The following is a 17884-nucleotide window of genomic DNA, read 5'->3' as shown; positions in this document are numbered from 1 at the left end:
CCGAATCACAGTAATGTGATTGAAACCTTAGCAGTTTCTCTAGTATTGCAGAGATTTAACAATTCTAACTGCACATTAAATATCAAACATTATCAAATTATGTTAGTCTCTTTATGACTTTTCAGTTTTTACAGTCTGAAAAATGTTGAGCGATTCAACAAATTGCTCAACAAATTCAACAAGTTGCTCAACATTTTCTGACACTTTAAAGTTAATGCTGCCTCTCTGAGGTATGCTAAGATAGAACATATCATCAGTCGTTAAATGGCAAGGATGGATGTTGGAATAGTTGTGGGATGCTGGCCGGAAGTGGAGGGGGCACAGAATGAAAATCCAATTTCCAATTCACACTAAAGCTGTGTGAGATAATAGATTTAAAAAACATGCTTTGTTCTGTTTCTTCTAAGAGAGTAATTTATCTAGCTAATTATTTGTCTTGTCAGTTTCTAAACATCTGTACAAGGGTTCATTGGTATTAATAAACAGTTAGGATTTGGGCACCTGTTGCAGAAAATGTTTTCTCTGTATTACTTTACTTTGGTTTCCCTTAGAGATAGTAAAATATCTTAAAATATGGCTTGTGTCCTACATCAAAAGGACTGTCAGCCCAAGAGTCTGGGACTCAAAACATATTAATTGTGTGCAGTTTGTTAGTTTGCAGGATTTGTAGCTAGCCCATGTTTCACATCATTAAGTAGATTGATCTGTTCATACTTCAGTAGCTCATTTTGCTTCAGTAGCACGTTTCACATTGTTGCTTCACCAATTTGCCATCTGAAAGTAAATTGATATATATTGATTAGGTATTAGTTCTTGATCACAAACCTGCTTCTTTCATGCAGTTCAAGCAGTTGGAGTCTTAACATTCTGGGATTTAGATTTCTTTTTTTCCAGGGGCTTAGTAGATCAGTTAACTGCCAGTAGTAGCTTTTAGCTTTCCATATCCATAGTTTTGAATATATGTCACTATATAAACTAGTTAGTTTGTATCTGACCAAAACAATTTGTACACTGTAAAACTGGCAAAAACTAAGTGAGGAAGGTCAGTCATCTACTCTTCTCACTATATTTGAGAAGGTGTATAATGGTTTTGATAACTTCAAGTACAACAGGAAAATTATTACCTTTGTTAAGTACACATTGTATTACCGACACTGACTTATGATTGACCTGATGTTTGCAACACTGTAAACAAAACACCAGTATAAAGGTATTAGCTGGGAATAATACCACTATATGGGTAAGAAATCAATTGCCTTCACGACTGTGTTAATTTTACATTGTTTTTTTTCTGTGAACTACTCTGGCTTCAAATCTTCGTAATGATGTGATGGAGTATGAGGCATAAGTGTCTGTATATTAAAGAATAATCAATGAAAATATATCCTGGTCTCAAGGACAAAACCTCTACCTTGTGAATATCAAACTAATTTATACACTAATTGGTCAGAGTTAGGCTGGATGCCTTTCCTCTATGGCTGCTATTCCATAAGAAGCAGAAGGAGGGAAGGAGGCAGAGCTCTGCATATTCTAGGGGAAAAGGACTTTTAAAGTCAGGCCATTGAACAGCTAAACCATCCAGTCAATTTTGTTCTAATGCAAATGAACATACAGGTTTGTATTTGTTAGGCAGTCAGATACTGGGACAAATTCTTGTCAGTTAATTGGATGTTATGAAAAGAAGCTGCAGTATGTTTTGGTTAAATTTACTAGAGTTTTCTAGATGACTGTCTTGCTTTTCAGCAAGATGATCAAATGTAAAAACAAGAACTGCTTCCAATATTTAAAGGATGTCATGCTCTTTAACAAAAAATTTTCAAGTGTGGAGTTTACAGTAGACTAGAGAAATGCTTCCAAAATATTATCTATTGTGAACAAATGCAAAAAAAAAGAATGCATAAGTTTGTGTAAAGGTGAGGAGTGAACTATAAAAACATAGAAATGAAAATGTATTGTCCAATGAGAGAAAGGGCAATATAGTTCTGATGAATATTAAAAAGAATTAAAGTTAGTTTCCCAGTTTCTCTTTAAAAGAAGCTATGTATATTTTGAACAGTATACTAACTGTAAGTTAGGAAATTAAGTGGCATATGCAAGTAAGAAGTGTCTATACAAAGCATTGGAAGTGATTTTAAAGTTTACAGTGGCAGGAATTGCCACATTAAAAATACGTAGTTGTTAACTTAGATTTTCATAAGGTTTATAGTGAAGTTACTTGGTTGATGACTGAACAGCTACATGCATTTCTGAAAAGTGCTTTTATTAAAAAAAAATAAAGATTCGCCTTCTATACTAAATAAAAATCTTATTTTTAAGGTATTAATAGAGGGTAATTATGAAAAGAGATATTGTTAGATTTTTGACAGGATACTTACAGTAGTCAATACAATAACTTTGAAAGCAAGAAAACTCTCAGTCACCATGGAGCTTGTTTTCTTTAATCCCCTCAACCCAGGCAAGTTTGATTTCATATTTAATTCAAAAATCTCATGCCTACGCTCCCGCCCTTTGTCACTTTAATAACTTCCATGCCATTGGCTTGTTTTTTCTGTGTACTGAAATGCACTGTCTCAATTCCCTATAGAATCTAAACCATTAATTAAGCGCCACTTTTTTTTCAACGATTTATCCAATATTTTCATACGTCTACTCCCATCACAATTTTTATTCTCTTAAAGAAAGAAGCAAAAGGTAAGTGACTGTTATTTTAAAGAGTTTTAATAGTTAATGGGGATATGTATCTTTTCACATTAATCATAAGCCATTTGTGGAACGAGCTTCCTGTTTTTCTGTGCTACCAACTCTGCTTCTTTTTGAACTCTCATATGAAAGCATGTCTTATCTCTTATGTATTCCTAAAATCACAAAATTTGATTTATTCTATTTCAGTGATGAACCCCCACCAAGTCAGATGCTCAGTCAGATAAATATTGTGCAATTTCCTGGTGCTCACCAATTTAAATTAATAATTTGCATACATAAATATATTTTTTCTGAAGTATGCACATTGTGTTACAGGAATCTCACTTTGCCTCTGAGATGGGCAAGATAACTGTAAGTATATTGGATTTATTGGAATTAGAATCTAAATTCTGATTTTTCAGAAGCCATGAAATGGTTTACAAGAAGGAATACTTGAAATGCAGTTTTGAGTGTTTCAGTTACATTTTACCACATAGTTCTATTCCCTGCTAATTTTTTGGCTCAGTATTTACATGTTTCTTGGAATAACCCTAAACATTGGGAAAGGAGTGCTGGATTGATACTGTGTGTACCCAGCTGTGTGGCATCTGCTCTGGAGCTTGTTAATGTGTGGATGTTCAGAAGCACAGAGATATCAGATGTGCAGTTTTCTACAACCTGCATAGGCATATCTTAAAGGAATCTTTTTTTCTTTGCCATTGCAAGTTAAATAAGAAGCAGTAGTACAGTTGCATAAGTTTCAATGAGTTCCTGGCTTTATCATTCATCATTGACAATGTAAAGACAAAGTATTTCTGGAAGTATTTGGATTGTGTGTGTTCATCACAGTAAAAGCATTTGTTCCTTCAGAGAATCTTTTTTTCATTTTTTTACTGAAATAATTTTTTATCACTCTTGCCTTGTTCATAATTTTTTTTTTTTTTTTGAGAATTTTCTTTGAATTTGCTCTTAGAGCATTTATGTACCAGAACTCCACTTGCATAAATACATGCGTGTACACTGCAGCCAAATTTCTCTGAAAAAATTGCTGTCATCTTGTAGAGAAGAAGAAACTACCACACTGTGAACTGTGAAATGCTGATAATAAGTCATTTTTAGTTAGTTAACAAAAGTCTGAAGGTAAAGCCAAAACCTGGCTATGTTTATCATGTTGTATCATTTTTGTGGTGAATACTTTGCAAGTCTTGGGAAAGATCATCTGAAACGTCTTTTAAAAGTACTTTTTAAGAATAATTTGTCTGGTTGATAACCCTTATAAATACTTCTTTGTCTTGCTTTTATTTCCTATCAGAATTCCAAGTTGCATTCTAGTTTCTTCTGTATTCTGTTACACGATCTTTGTATGTTCCTTGCAGAAAACATTGTGGCTTCACAAAAATCATTGAAATATTAAGGCATATCTTTTCTTTCTTTGCTTAAATTTTACAGAGTAGGCAATAAACAGCAGGAAAAATTGTTAAAAAGGTCTTTGAAAGTTATCATCAGAATACGAAGTTTAGTTGTCCAGTGAAGGACCCTGTGCCTGAGATGATTATCTGTAGACTATACTGTGAATAATCCACATTAGAACAATTTCTCACTGTGAGAACAACAAAACACTGTAGTAAATTGCCCAGAGAAGGGGTGAAATCTCTGCTTGACAGCCCCCCTGGGTAACCTGACATAAGGCTCTGATTTCAACAGAAGGTTGGACCAGGTCATCTCCAGACATCCTTTCCAACCTAATTTTTTCCATGATTCTGTGAATCTGTCTTTGATACTGAAGCAAATATGAGGAAATGGACCAGGCAGGCTGCTGTACTGCTTGAAATTTGTGGAAAGTAGTAGTCCTGGCTCCTCTAATCCATTCCTCAGAGAGAAGCAACTGTTCTGTGCTGTATTAAGAAGAAAATGAGAGGAGAGGACATTTCTGGAGTTTTTCAGAGGAGGGATGTAACGGATAGCTAGAGTGTGGGGGAAAGTCCTGTGCAAATTTGAACATAAGTATCAAGGAGGGTAGCTGGACAGTTGAAGAAACCTAGGACAAAAAGGGGGTAAATAAGGAGTGAAAAGGCAGAATGGTTTTGAATATACATTTTGAATTAGTATTTGGTATACTAAACAGTTTTAAGTATTGAGTGTATTCGCTATGTGTGATAAGGTTTGGATAGCAGAAGGGCTGATAATGCAAGAGCCTCTAGATGCTGAGGGTTGTGTAGTTTGGATAGTCTTTGGGTTATTGAAAGAGGAGAACTCTGAAAGTAATGGAGGAGAAAAGGTATGTCAGGACATTCTTAAATGGTCTGTAGTTTGAAGTCCTTGGAAAGGCTGGTGGCTCACCACTGCTGTCTTAAATACTTGAGAAAAATAAGGGAGAGTTGTTTGGAGCAGGTCTCAGCATAGTTACTTTTTCATAAAATTGGACATATAAACTCAGAGATGAAAGACAGTGACCCTTCTCCAAGTTGAATAATTTCTTTTTGTTATTTTTCATTGATTCAGGGAAGTTGGATTGTGTAAGCAGATGGATATTTTGTCTTTGTAATCTATCAAAATATGCTTGACATTGTGGTTGCTTTTCTTTTTTAGCATCATCATTTTTTTCAGAGAGTAAGGTTAATTCTCTCCTTAGATTGTTCTGGATCATTCCATTAGCTGGCTACTGCAACTGTCAACAAAATACCCGTCTTAAGACGTTTTCTTCACTTTAGACTATAGATGAAATCAAGAGCATCTCTGAGATGTCACTGCCATGTCATGTGTGCTGTGTATGTCAGATTACACTTTGCAGTATGATACAGAAATTGTTAGAAAAACCTGAATGCATGCTTTAGTGTGACATTAGTTGGATCAGATCAGTTGCTACTGCTGCAAATGCCTGGTTTTTATATAGTGCTTAGGTATCTGTAGAAGACAACCACATTGTAGAGAAGGGTTAATATTAATACCCTTATCCTTGTTTTAAGATGGGGAACATTAATGTGAAGAGGGAAAGTTCCTTGCCCATAGTCACACACAGAATCAGTGGTGGAGCTAGGGTTAAAATCTGCATCTTTGTTAAACAGTCTCTTAATGGTGGGTTCTTAAGAGTAGTGTGAATTGGAAGGGGAGACTATGTTTTGGATTGAATACACCCAACATTTTAATAAGAACATTGCATAACCTATGAAAAATTTTGTCTCAGTATGTCGAATTGTCTCTATCCAGATTTTAATTATCCCTGCTAAAGAAAATAGATGGCTTTCTGCCACTGTCTGTTTAGCTAGCTGTAAGCCCTATTGGGCATATTGCATGGTATGCTGATTAATGATACAGGCTGTGGGTGATTAGCCATGCATGTAACAAGGTCCATAGGTTCCAGTATATTGTAGAAATACCATGCATCAATATAACTGCACAGTCTGTCGTGTCTTCTGCAAAGTAAATTTAGACTAGTGGTGTAGCCCCCAAAGAGCTGCTGCAGTGCCACACAGCCATGCTTGTTTTTAGAGGAGGCTTAAATTTAATCCAAGGATTTGTAGGTTTGGTGCTTCGTGTTTGTTTGTTTTCCTTGATAGCTTTCTTACTGTAATTGTGGGCATCTCCCTATCCGCATTTTTCTTGCAGAATAATCCAAAAGACTTAATATCATGTGATAAGTGTGGGATATTTTATTCTACATGTGCTTTAAAAAGTTTGTTATGTTTCTCAGCATTCAAGGGCAGGAGACAGAATAGCTTGATGAATTCTGACAAACAGCATGCTGTTTTATAAAATTTCACTAGATCAAGCTGTCAGATGTCAAAGACTGTATGTGCTGATTTTATAGCTGAATGCAATTTTCTAATATATTATTGGTACTGGTTAAATACTTTGGTTTTTAAAGAATGCTGTAAATACGTAATTATTTTTACTTTCATTTCACACTTAATGCAGTAATTCTGTTATGGGAGTGGGTTTTTTTTTTATAGTGTCCTGAGCAATCATCAGGATCACACCTCTGAGGCTATATAAATTCAGATTATTCATAATGTTTTTTCTTCTGAGTTTTTTCTAGAGCAATAATATGAGGTAATTAATTTGCTTTCAGTTATTACTCTTGTTAAAATTTCTGTAAATAAAATTTCTGTAAACTTATCTCTGAAAAATTTACAGGCAGTAGCTCAATTCCAAATTTCTTTCACATCATGAAGAGACAGTTTACTGAAACAGAGTGGAGTGTAATCAAGTCTATGAGTAATGAATGGATGCAGCTGGATATGTTTCATCGGCACTGGGTAGTGTTTCTTTTTCTCTATTTAAAGACTGTAATGCTATAACCTGCATGTTTTCTTTTGATATGTTTTGTTACTATTTTCATTATAGTAAAATTGTATACTTTTTATAGTTTCTTGTTCTTTTGGAGATGCTATTTTAATTTTATATTTTAGTGATTTTTTTTAATGTTATAATGACTTTGAGAACAATTGTACAGCTGAGTTTTCTAGAAAGATATATGACTATAGTTTTAAACACATACCCAGAGCAAGGTAAAGGGTTCATATCTCTGTGTACCCTTGGTAATTTTGCTTGCATGTTCATTATAATGGAGCAAAGTTAGGCAAGGTATTAATAACACTGGTAACTTTTTCTTTGGTAATTGCATCATTCTACCCTCACATTTACAGTAGTGTAAGTCTTAAATTTATTTGGTCTTTAGTGCTGCTCAGAACTAAAACAGTTGGAGAACAGCCAGTATGAATAAAATACATTTATTCTGTGTTCTAGGCCTTGAAGGAAAGCTTCTTAAAGGCTATTGGAGTAGGAATTGGCTTTAACTTACAAAGAATTGAATTTAATGTGTCCCCACTGCAACTGGAAACAGGGAAGGTGTATAAGGAGACAAAAATGCTTCTGGATGGAGATGAAGAAGAAGAGTGGACATTTGAAGTAAGAAATATTAAAATTTATTTTTTCAATAATGGGAACAGTCTCAACACCCATATGTTTGCATCACACTTTTTTTTTTAATTGCATCTTTACACCTTTGTTCTGTATAACCACATTGAATATACATACAGCAATCAAAACTTGGGATAGTAATCCACAGCATTTTAAAATATTTTTGATGATTGCAAAACCACCCCAGAGATCTGTTTGTCATAATGGCTCTTTATTTTTTATGTTCCTCAAATATACTTCTTGCACTCAATGAAATTCATCCTAGGGAGTTCAGGAAATTCACTGACGCATATGCAGACCTGATTTGTGAACAGTGTCTAAGATTTTCAAGTTCTTCTACAGTTGGTCTAGAATGGGACTAGTGAGTAACTAACCCAATTAGTTAGTGTTTATGTTAAATGTTTGAAATGGAGGAGCTGTCTTCAGCTCCTTTGGGTTTCCTGGTACTCGTCCCTACAAACTGGTAGAAATGTACTTTTGTGGGTATGAAGTTCCAGTGTGCTGGTTAGCTGCTGTCTGTGGGAATGGAGAGATGCAAAAATCTTGACTTCGCTTAACAGAACATTGGTTTGGGCTCAGCCTTCTATCAGAGCATCGGGTTTATTTTTTGTGTGCTTTTTTTTTTTTTTTTTTAATTCTTGAAAGTTATTAAGACTTATCACCTAAACATCTATCCTGTTAGATTTGGTAGGAAATGATCAATAGCATCTAATTTAGTTTAAAGTTTAGAGAGAGAAAGAACTAATAGGAGCAACGTTTTAATGGTGGACTTGATAGTGTTGGTTAGTGGTTATACTTGATGGTCTTGAGACTCTTTTCCACCCTTATGATTCTGTGATTCTGTACAATGACCTCAAATTACTTCATTACCCCAAGAAACCGAGTTTAAAAAATTTAATAAATCATAATACCATTTCTCTACATCCCAGAGGTGTTTTAATCCAGCTGCTTAAAACAAAGGTTGAAATGGAAAAGACATTGACTTAAAATTGTCCTTAAAGGGCACCTTGTTCCAGTCTGCTATAAGTTTGTGCTGCTGGTATGTAGACAAGTGCATTTTTCAGAAAGAGTAATTTACAATACCTGTTTGTACTTCAAAAATACCTACATTTTTGGACACAACAGTTCCAGTAGAGCTTGTCTAAATGAGAGATTTCTGCTGTATGCTTGTTCTGTGTAGGAGTGAAACTCTGTGTATGCTATGCATGTAGTAAAAAAGAATTAATGCGCCAATAACATTTAACTTACAGCATTAGTTGAGCTGTTCACAGTTCATTCCTTTTAGTATTTCTTAGCCACATCTGGTTTTATGCTATTTTAAAAGCCTACCCATATTAAATCAGCTCTCTTACTAATATTGCCATACTCTCTAGGAATTGAGTATGTCATGAAATTTGTTAATGGGGAATTGCAGACTGGCAAATTGGGAAAGACTGACATGCATTTCAGCAGAATGCTTTCTGTATTGCTGCTAACAGTATGCCATTGTCAAGGAAACATCTACTTCTATCAACTGAGTTCTAGAAATCCTAATTTTGGTCTTTGATGACATGCCTGTGTCTGGCTGACTAAAGTAGCCTGATGATGATGATGTAGATAGCTCCCTACATTACTCAAATGCTTTATAATTATTTGATTTTTCCTTATTACTTTGTAATTACTGCTAGAAGTTTAATTTATTTTTTGTCTGAGGAATGTCTCCTCCTCCATGCTTGCCCTTCTGCTTCCCAAGAGTGCAGCCTTATTACAAGGCAGTTTGCAGTATTACAACGAATGGATTTATTATCAAGTTTCATTTAATACAAGCTCAATTGGAATATAATTTAATTTAAGTATCAACAATTATTAAGCTGATATTGGAAAAAAATAATCAGTTTTTCAGTTACCAATCCCCAACCTAAAATAAGCATCCCTTTCCTTTTTCAGTCTTCTCCCAAGTTTCTTTTAGTTTTGTGCCCATCAAAGACAAAGGTCCTTTGTTATTTCATCATTAGCTCTTGAAACATCTTGTTAACTGAAAACAATAATTTACTGATTTTGAGAAATCTGAAGAGTCACCAAGAGAAATCTGTAAGAATCACCTGTAAAATTCCATATTACTGGTATAGTGTTTTCCTTGTGTTCCCTGTTGTGCTGAGTTTGCTGGAGTGAACATGTTTTAGCAAATAAAAAAATATAATGACCTCACTTTTCAGATCTTCCTATATCTTTATGATAGGAGGGGATCAAAGAGAGCAAGGCTGTTTAAAAGCCAATTAACACATGGTTTTGGATTGCCTTATTTGAGTTTTAAAAATACTCGAATTTACCGAAAACAAAAGAGGGAAGCAAAGGGGTTTTTATCCATTAAAATTACATAAAAATTCTGAAATAGCCTTTAGAACGTACTATGCAATGTGAAAAAAGCAACTCAGAAACATTAAGACTAGAAAAAGATCTACCGTATTATACTTGTCATACTAAAAGGTCAAGAGAAGTACTAGTGAACCGAAGCAAATCAATGTTGACACTGTTCAGACACCCTAAACTGTTCACAAGAGCAAAGCATGTTCATAGAATTTTCTGTGAGCATGGAAATAATAATTTTCTGTTATTTCATTGTAAACACCAAATGAACTACCTTGTTGTGTAGTTGACTGTGACCCCTTTTCCAAGGAGATATTTTACCTAGTTTTGTTCGAAGTGTCTTTTCCCTCCTTCACTCCTCACGTATTTTTGAGCTTGGATAGACAACAGTAGCTCAGAAACAGTTTCTTGCTGTTTGATCTTGTTGGATCAGTTTAGCTTTAGGCACTTGTTTTCATGTAGTACTCTAGAGATTGCTAGGCAGATTCCCTGCAACTGTTTTTGGAAGGAGAAGAAAAAATACAGTAAAACTTCATTGAAAAGCATAAATCTAATTTTAAGATATGTTGTGTTTAATATGTTTTATTCACATAGGCAGTGTGCACTTTCCTCATTTTATTAAGGTGCATTTGTTTAGTAATAGAAATTTTGCTAGCCCAGTGAAAAGCGACACAGTATTTGTGTCAGATCGTTATTTTAGGATGGAGCAATGATGATAATAACATAGATTTGGGGTAATTCTGTATGCTCCATTTACTTCCTTTGAAGAAAATAAACTTACAGAATTACTCTGTTTTTTCTGGGATAGATTTTATTTTTTTCCCAGTAGCTGGTACAGAATTGTCCTTGCTTCAGCTGGGATAGATTTAATTTTCTTCCCAGTAGCTGCTACAGTGCTGTGTCTTGGATTTAGGATGAGAATAATATTGATAACACACCGATATTTTTGTTGTTGTACCGAGTCAAGAACAGCAGCTTCTTACACTGCCCTGCCAGAGGGGAGGCTTTATGGTGTTTCGTGACCTGCTAGGTTAAACCTCAGCAAGAATGAAGTGCCAGTTAATTTTAATAAAGGTGAAAGATAGGTGTCTGTTGCAGATCTGGTATATGGAAAAAAAGAATCCTAATTACTGATTTGCAAAATATTAAGTACTCATGATTTTTTCCTTATTGGTCCCAGTTTTGCACCATTAGTCAGGAAGAGTGACTGGATAACACTTACTGGAGTCTATATTAAAGAAGAATCTTAAATGAGACATAAGACCCTTCTATTTGGGTCCCTACCTCAATTTTGGATATAGCCAGTTTATAAAGAAAGCACCTAATTTATCCTAAACCTCATTTGGTTTTAAGAATCACCTGGCATCACAGGTGCTGTACAAATAATTGTTTGTATTTTTCCAAACAAATATTTGCTTTATTTGTCTATATGCAAATACATTACTTTCAGAATATGTATTTCAGATTGAGGTTACCTGAATCAGTTTGAAACATATTTAGTAAATGTTGCTGGTATGCAGCTATAACAGAGTCTTTCAGCCTCAGTAAGAGAAGTTAATTCTGTTGTATTGCCAGGAATAAATATGAATGAAAACTTTTACTTCTAAGACCATTTAATCCAACTGGATTCACACAGCAATCAATTATGCTTGCTAGGAAGGTACAGCTTCTTCATAAGCTGTCTGTTGTTGAGGGAATCCAGAACAATTTGAATCCCAGACACATCGCTTTGCTGAGCCTTTGAAATGAGGTCATATGTCTCGTGCCTGTAGCTTGAACAGCTCTGGTAATACTCTGGTTCTGTGCAGAGCAAAACAAATTTTGATCAATTATGTTTGCTGGTTTATAGAGATGAATCTTAACAAAACAAACTACCTCAGAGGAATTCTGTATGATTGTCCTCTTTCTCTTTTTTGTTTAATCGTCTATTTCCATTTAGAGGTTGGATTTATTGTGTAAGTTGGTACAGCAGTATCCCCAGATGAATAGGTAAGCAAGCTGATTCGCTGTTTTTTGTGGTTTCAGGATGTTTCATTAACTCCATGCCTTAAGGTTTTTGCTGGCTGATGGTGGGGACCAGGAGAAGTCTCCTTCCCTCCTGTATTTGGTTTGGCTTTACATTTATTTCTCTGAAGCAGCAAAGATAAGATGAAGAGCATAGTTTGTTATATTTTATTGTAAGATGGAAAAAACCTCGTGATCACAAAGGATATGTGAAGTGAATGAGGTGGAACTTCTGACTTCAAATGTAGGGTGCTGCTGAATGTGCTGTATTGTATCCTCTGTTCTGATCAGTTGTTAAAGTCTTGGAAATGCAGAAAATGAAAGGAAAGAGGGAAATACATGACTAAAAACTGGATATAGCAATTTTTCCACCTAGACGAGCACAAAGCACTGCACCTTAGAACTGTGTAAATTGTTCAGCTGCATTTGATCAGACATCTAATTTTCATAGTCTGTTTTTGAGGAAGTTCTAGAAATGTGCATGATGTGTACAAGTGGTTCAATTTCATAAAACCTGAGGTAGCATTCTTTATTTTCAGTCTTCTACCCTAGTAAATTAATAGAAAACTAAGTAAAATATTTCATAGTAAATACACTGCTATAAAGGACTATTGCTATTTGAATGCAGTTACTTTATAGTATTTTATATTATGCTCTGCTTTTTTTTCTGAAACATACTCTAAGCATTTATAGTCTTTCCTGGCAACAGAGTAAAGAAAATACATTTACGTTGTTCTCATTCATCTTTACTAGGAAACCCGGTTAGATGACCATCATCACGTTGCAGTGGCCCTTGGGAAACAGGAGGGATTTGTACAGAAGCATTCTGATGTAAGAAATTAAAAAATGTTTTCGGTTCTTGGTAACTAATCACTCGAACATAAACTTAGTCTGATGCTGTAGCTAAAAGTGTGTTATCTCAGATGTAGGGCCAAGGAGAAAGCTTATCTTAAGCATAGTATTAACCAGAGTGTTACTGAACTGTTACCTCTAGTTCTATTGTGCCTTTTTTCAGGACAGGTATGAGAAGGAGAAATGGTTTCAGAGGACAGTGACAGATATCTGGAATGTGTATGTTAGTGTTTCAGCATGTTCACTGAACAGTAAATCAAGTGATTTTTGTCACAGCATGTTAGTACTTATGTGGGAAAGATGGTTTTTGCAGAGGGAAGTGGAGACGGTGAACCAGTCTGGACAGCTAACCTATCACAGCACTTCACCAAGTTGATTTTAACAGGGGACTTGTCAGTACATGTGTCACAGAGCAGAGCCATCTTTCAAACACCATTATGACAAGGTAACCCCTGAGACAAGCAGCAACCAACAGATGGGAGGAACAGCAGTGTTAGTCTTCATTCCATGTGTGTGTCTATTGAGAGAAGCAACAAAGTTACTTACAAGCTTTTCCGGATTTTCTTTGTAATTTAACAAAGACCTGGGTCATGAAAATAGCCATAAAAGTCAAATTTGAAGCAGACATGCAAGTTAGAATCATAGAATCGTTAGGACCTTAAGATCATCTTGTTCCAACCCCCCTGCCGTGGGCAGAGACACCTTACACTAAATCATATCACCCAAGGCTGTGTCCAGCCTGGTCTTGAACACTGCCAGGGATGGAGCATTCACAACCTCCCTGGGCAACCTGTTCCAGTGCCTCACCACCCTAACAGGAAAGAATTTCCTTCTTATATCCAACCTAAACTTCCCCTGTTTAAGTTTTAACCCGTTACCCCTAATCCTGTCACTACAGTCTCTAATGAAGAGTCCCTCCTCAGCATCCCTATAGGCCCCCTTCAGATACTAGAAGGCTGCTATGAGGTCTCCATGCAACCTTCTCTTCTCCAGGCTGAACAGCCCCAACTTCCTCAGCCTGTCTTCATACAGGAGGTGCTCCAGTCCCCTGATCATCCTCGTGGCCCTTCTCTGGACTTGTTCCAACAGTTCCATGCCCTTTTTATGTTGAGGACCCCAGAACTGCACACAATACTCCAGGTGAGGTCTCACGAGAGCAGAGTAGAGGGGCAGGATCACCTCCTTCGACCTGCTGGTCACGCTCCTTTCGATGCAGCCCAGGATACGGTTGGCTTTCTGGGCTGCAAGCGCACACTGAAGCCAGCTCATGTTCATTTTCTCATCAACCAACAGCCCCAAGTCCTTCTCGGCAGGGCTGCTCTGAATCTCTTCTCTGCCCAACCTGTAGCTGTGCCTGGGATTGCTCCGACCCAGGTGTAGGACCTTGCACTGGCATCAGCCCACCTCACAAGCGTGTCAAGGTCCCTCTGGATGGCATTCCTTCCCTCCAGTGTATCAACCAAACCACACAGCTTGGTGTCATCGGCAAACTTGCTGAGGGCGCACTCAATCCCACTGTCCATGTCAGCGACAAAGATGTTAAACAAGACCGGTCCCAACACCAATCCCTGCGGGACTCCACTCATTATTGGTCTCCAGCCGGACATTGAGCCATTGACCACAACTCTTTGTGTGCGGCCATCCAGCCAGTTCTTTATCCACCAAGTGGTCCATCCATCAAATTGATGTCGCTCCAATTTAGAGACAAGGATGTCGTGTGGGACAGTGTTGAACGCTTTACACAAGTCCAGGTAGATGACATCAACTGCTCTACCCAAGCAGTTGTAGCTGAAATAGCCAGTCAGTCAGCAAAGCAAAGTGTGACAAACTGCCAGTTTTGTCTGTAGTGTTCTAGTTGCTCACAAGAAAATGGGTTATTGTTTTCTGTTATTTACATAAAAAGATTGTGTCAGGAACTAGAAAACAATAATTAGTATATGCATGGATGAAGGAAAGAAAATGGTCACGTACACATCTATCGTGGTCATAAAGTCTGTGTTTATGGGTAGTACAGAGAGGCAGACCTTTTAAGTATTGGTTAGGTTGAAAAAAACAGGTACAAACTACCTTTGAGGATTTATTGTGGTATATCAGTGCTGAAATATTCTTTAAGAAAGTGTGTGCATTTTGTTTGAGAGGACATATTTAAATTGCCAGTGGTGCTGCATCTCATCCTTTCTACAGGAATACTGATAAATGTCTTTCTGAGGTGAAAAGAAGGTGGCCATTGTTTCTAAAGACAATTACCTAAGTATTGTACAAAAATCCAGGAGTTTTAATTGTTGGCTTTCATCATCACTGTTACACACCTTAAAATTATCAAAGAAAGAACAGGCATCAAGAGTTACTATGAGAAGTCTTTGAATCGAGAAGTCTCAAAGGCATACTTGTCCACTGATAAATTTGTGATGGCCTAAATTTCATTAGCTCAATTCACTGAAAAAAAGGTCATTTTAAATAGGACAAGTGAGCATTCTGTAATTCCAAATATGGAAATAAAGTACTTTTTCACGACTCTGACATGAATGTGGAGGAAATTAAAAGTGGCCTTCTGTCTTTCTAAATTTTGCAGAATGATAAGAAAGGATTCTCTGTATTACTAGATGTGTCAAGAGGAAAAGGTGTTCTTCATCTTAGTTAAAAAAATAGAGTGTGTAGACATCATGCAACTATTTCAAGACGTCAGTGCTTGTTTCTGCTCCCTCTGTGCTATCAAAGGAATAATTCATGATGTCCTGTTTATGGACTTTCAGAGCTTTCTTCCCAACCTGATAGCAAGTAGCTACAAGTCACAGGAAAGACCAATTGTTACTTTAACATACTATAATTTAAATTCTCTGGTTGTCAAGAATTTTGACAAAATGTCTGCTGCTGACTGCTACATGCTTGAAGAGACGGAACATTTATCTGCACTCTTAACCTAGATCTAGACAGTTACCCAAGGCAAGTCTCAATGAAAGATAGCTGAGTTTATAATTCTTTATAATTCCTATGTAGGCTACAAGACTGTCTTTTTGTCGCAGCCCTGGACTGAGGGATCAGCTGTATGCATGTTGGATTCATGGAGCTTTGCTGTCTGGAAAGAATTATGCTTACAGATAGCATACAGCAGGCAGCAACGTAACGTGCTCACAAAAAACAGACCCTTTTTTCTTTGAAATTTTTCTTGAAGTGATGGAACTAACACGTGGACTGTGACACACGCATTTCTCATATGTCAGTCTGCATTTAATCTGGATTTAACACAGGGAATTGTGTTGATTGTGATCATTTTTTTCTTTAAATAGCAAGAGTTTGAGAGAAGTATGCACAACCACAGTGATTGCTGGTATTAAAAGAGTATGTATAGGCACACTTCTAGTGGAATAAACCCTCATGCTATTACCTCAAATAATCATGTCTACTGGAGAATGAAGTAGAGTTTGTTTGTTGATGGTTTTCTTCCTTTTTTTCTGAACTTAAAACACTCGTTCTGTGGTATTTGCAGCATTCTCTGCCTCTCATCTTTCTGCTTTCTGAATTGAGTTTCTAAAAAGCTTGCTTTTTCTGTGTGGCCTGTTGCATACTTCCATTAGTTACTATATAGCCTAAATTAGAGACAGTGACACTGGTCTCAACTGGATTTTTATTTTTTTTTTCAGTAAGCAATGTATAGTTTAAACTGGACAGGGAGTACTGCAGGAAGAAAATTGAGATATATTGATTCATATAATACTAATATGTATTTTCTGTAGGTATGTTCTGTGGAGCCTAACCAGCTTCAGTTCACATTACTGACTTTTGAAGATTTAGTTTCATCTGGTATTCCGGTCGCACCTGAGGATTCTGCATATTGGGATAATTTTTGTTCTAAGCAGGAGAGTCCAGTGAAACAGAATTCACTTTCAAGACAAGACTGCTTATAAGAAGAAAATTGTCAAAGTTTTCATGCTGTTACTCTACATAATTCAGAGTGTGGGAATAAGTGCACATGTGTAAATTAAACACGTTTTTCCTGATTTAAGCTGACAGTCTGATTTTTCACCGTTTTAAAATTTGTATTCTTTATCAATATCTTAAGGAAGATGCATGTTTCCTTGCTGAAGGAATTCTGGGTGAATAGTCTAAGCTGGCCACATACTTTTCTGCTTCTCCAGGTTTGTGGTGCAATAGTTACCCATGCAACGAAGAGGGAGCAGAGCTACAGTAATGTTTTTGATTAGTCAACAAGTGTTTAATATATAAAAATGTGTTTCTATACTTCATTTATGCTGAAGCTTAAATTATGGTACTTTTTCTCACACCTGAAGACAGAATATTTTATTGTCTTACAATGAATTACAGTTTCTGGAGAAGAGAGGTGGATCTTGAGTGCATCTTCTGAATATTTTGTATTCTTTTTCAAAACAAATCCTGTTTTGTACCATTACTTCCCAGTTTTCTTTCTAGAAGTCATAGATACAATGTGGTCCATCTAAATGTGAGTAAATGTACTGAACAGAATGAGTCATAATGAATGTAATGATTTTCATAACTAAAGCCAGTTCTTTTCTGTCCTACAGTTAAGCATAGGTCTTCAGTGAATCTGAGTTTGTGTGCAACTTGGCTGCAGTCTGTATTCTGACCAAAGAAGAATCTCCTTTAGTGTAACCATTGGAGCCATGCCTTATTGCAAAGATAAATAAAAGGTTTATAGGAAGAAGGATACAAGCTTTATAATATTATACAAGCTTGTGGATTTTTGCTGTAGATAATTCAGATATGCTGATAATTTTTCCTGCTTCTACCGGTTCTTTTTTTTTTCCATTTTAATGACTACCTCATTTTCCATTTTAATGACACCCTCATCTGGCATACTAATCATAACTTTTGGTGTTTGGCCTTTTTCCTCCAAAATTGCAAATCAGTGAAACAGTGACTCTTCTCTCCAGACTCAATAGGGGTCAAATTTTGAAGTGACCAGAAATACACAATAATTTTAATACGAATTTTAAGTCAGATATTATAGACTGTTTTGGTTTTTTTTGGTTGTGGTGTGTTTTCTGTTTGTTTTTAATTAAATACAATTTGCAATAAATAAATGGCACTCTGGAGGCCAGAA

General features: G+C 36.2%; 1 protein-coding gene across 3 annotated transcripts in view; it reads left to right on the top strand.

Moving 5' to 3' along the window:
• Positions 1–17668, top strand: part of AASDHPPT (aminoadipate-semialdehyde dehydrogenase-phosphopantetheinyl transferase) — a 29113-nt gene extending 11445 nt beyond the window's left edge. Inside the window, exons 3-7 of one of the 3 annotated variants that reach the window (XR_008970969.1) lie at positions 6817–6938; positions 7429–7590; positions 12706–12783; positions 16539–16778; positions 17346–17668. Coding sequence is in view for 2 of the 3 variants with exons in the window: in XM_057399739.1 (XP_057255722.1) it covers positions 6817–6938; positions 7429–7590; positions 12706–12783; positions 16539–16709 (533 nt within the window). In the remaining variant the exon portion in view is untranslated. Of the gene's footprint in view, positions 1–6816; positions 6939–7428; positions 7591–12705; positions 12784–14942; positions 15159–16538; positions 16808–17345 lie in introns of those variants that run through there. The other 2 variants (XM_057399739.1, XM_057399740.1) reach the window with 2 other exon arrangements.
• Positions 17669–17884: the final 216 nt, after the last annotated feature.

This window comes from Pezoporus wallicus, unplaced genomic scaffold, assembly GCF_028554395.1.
Source record: "Pezoporus wallicus isolate ANWC-B61680 ecotype Strahan unplaced genomic scaffold, APGP_CSIRO_Pwel_v1 scaffold_6446, whole genome shotgun sequence".
Lineage (NCBI taxonomy): Eukaryota > Metazoa > Chordata > Aves > Psittaciformes > Psittacidae > Pezoporus > Pezoporus wallicus.
Note: the sequence above shows the minus strand (reverse complement) of the source record. Positions and strands in the feature narration are given on the sequence as shown.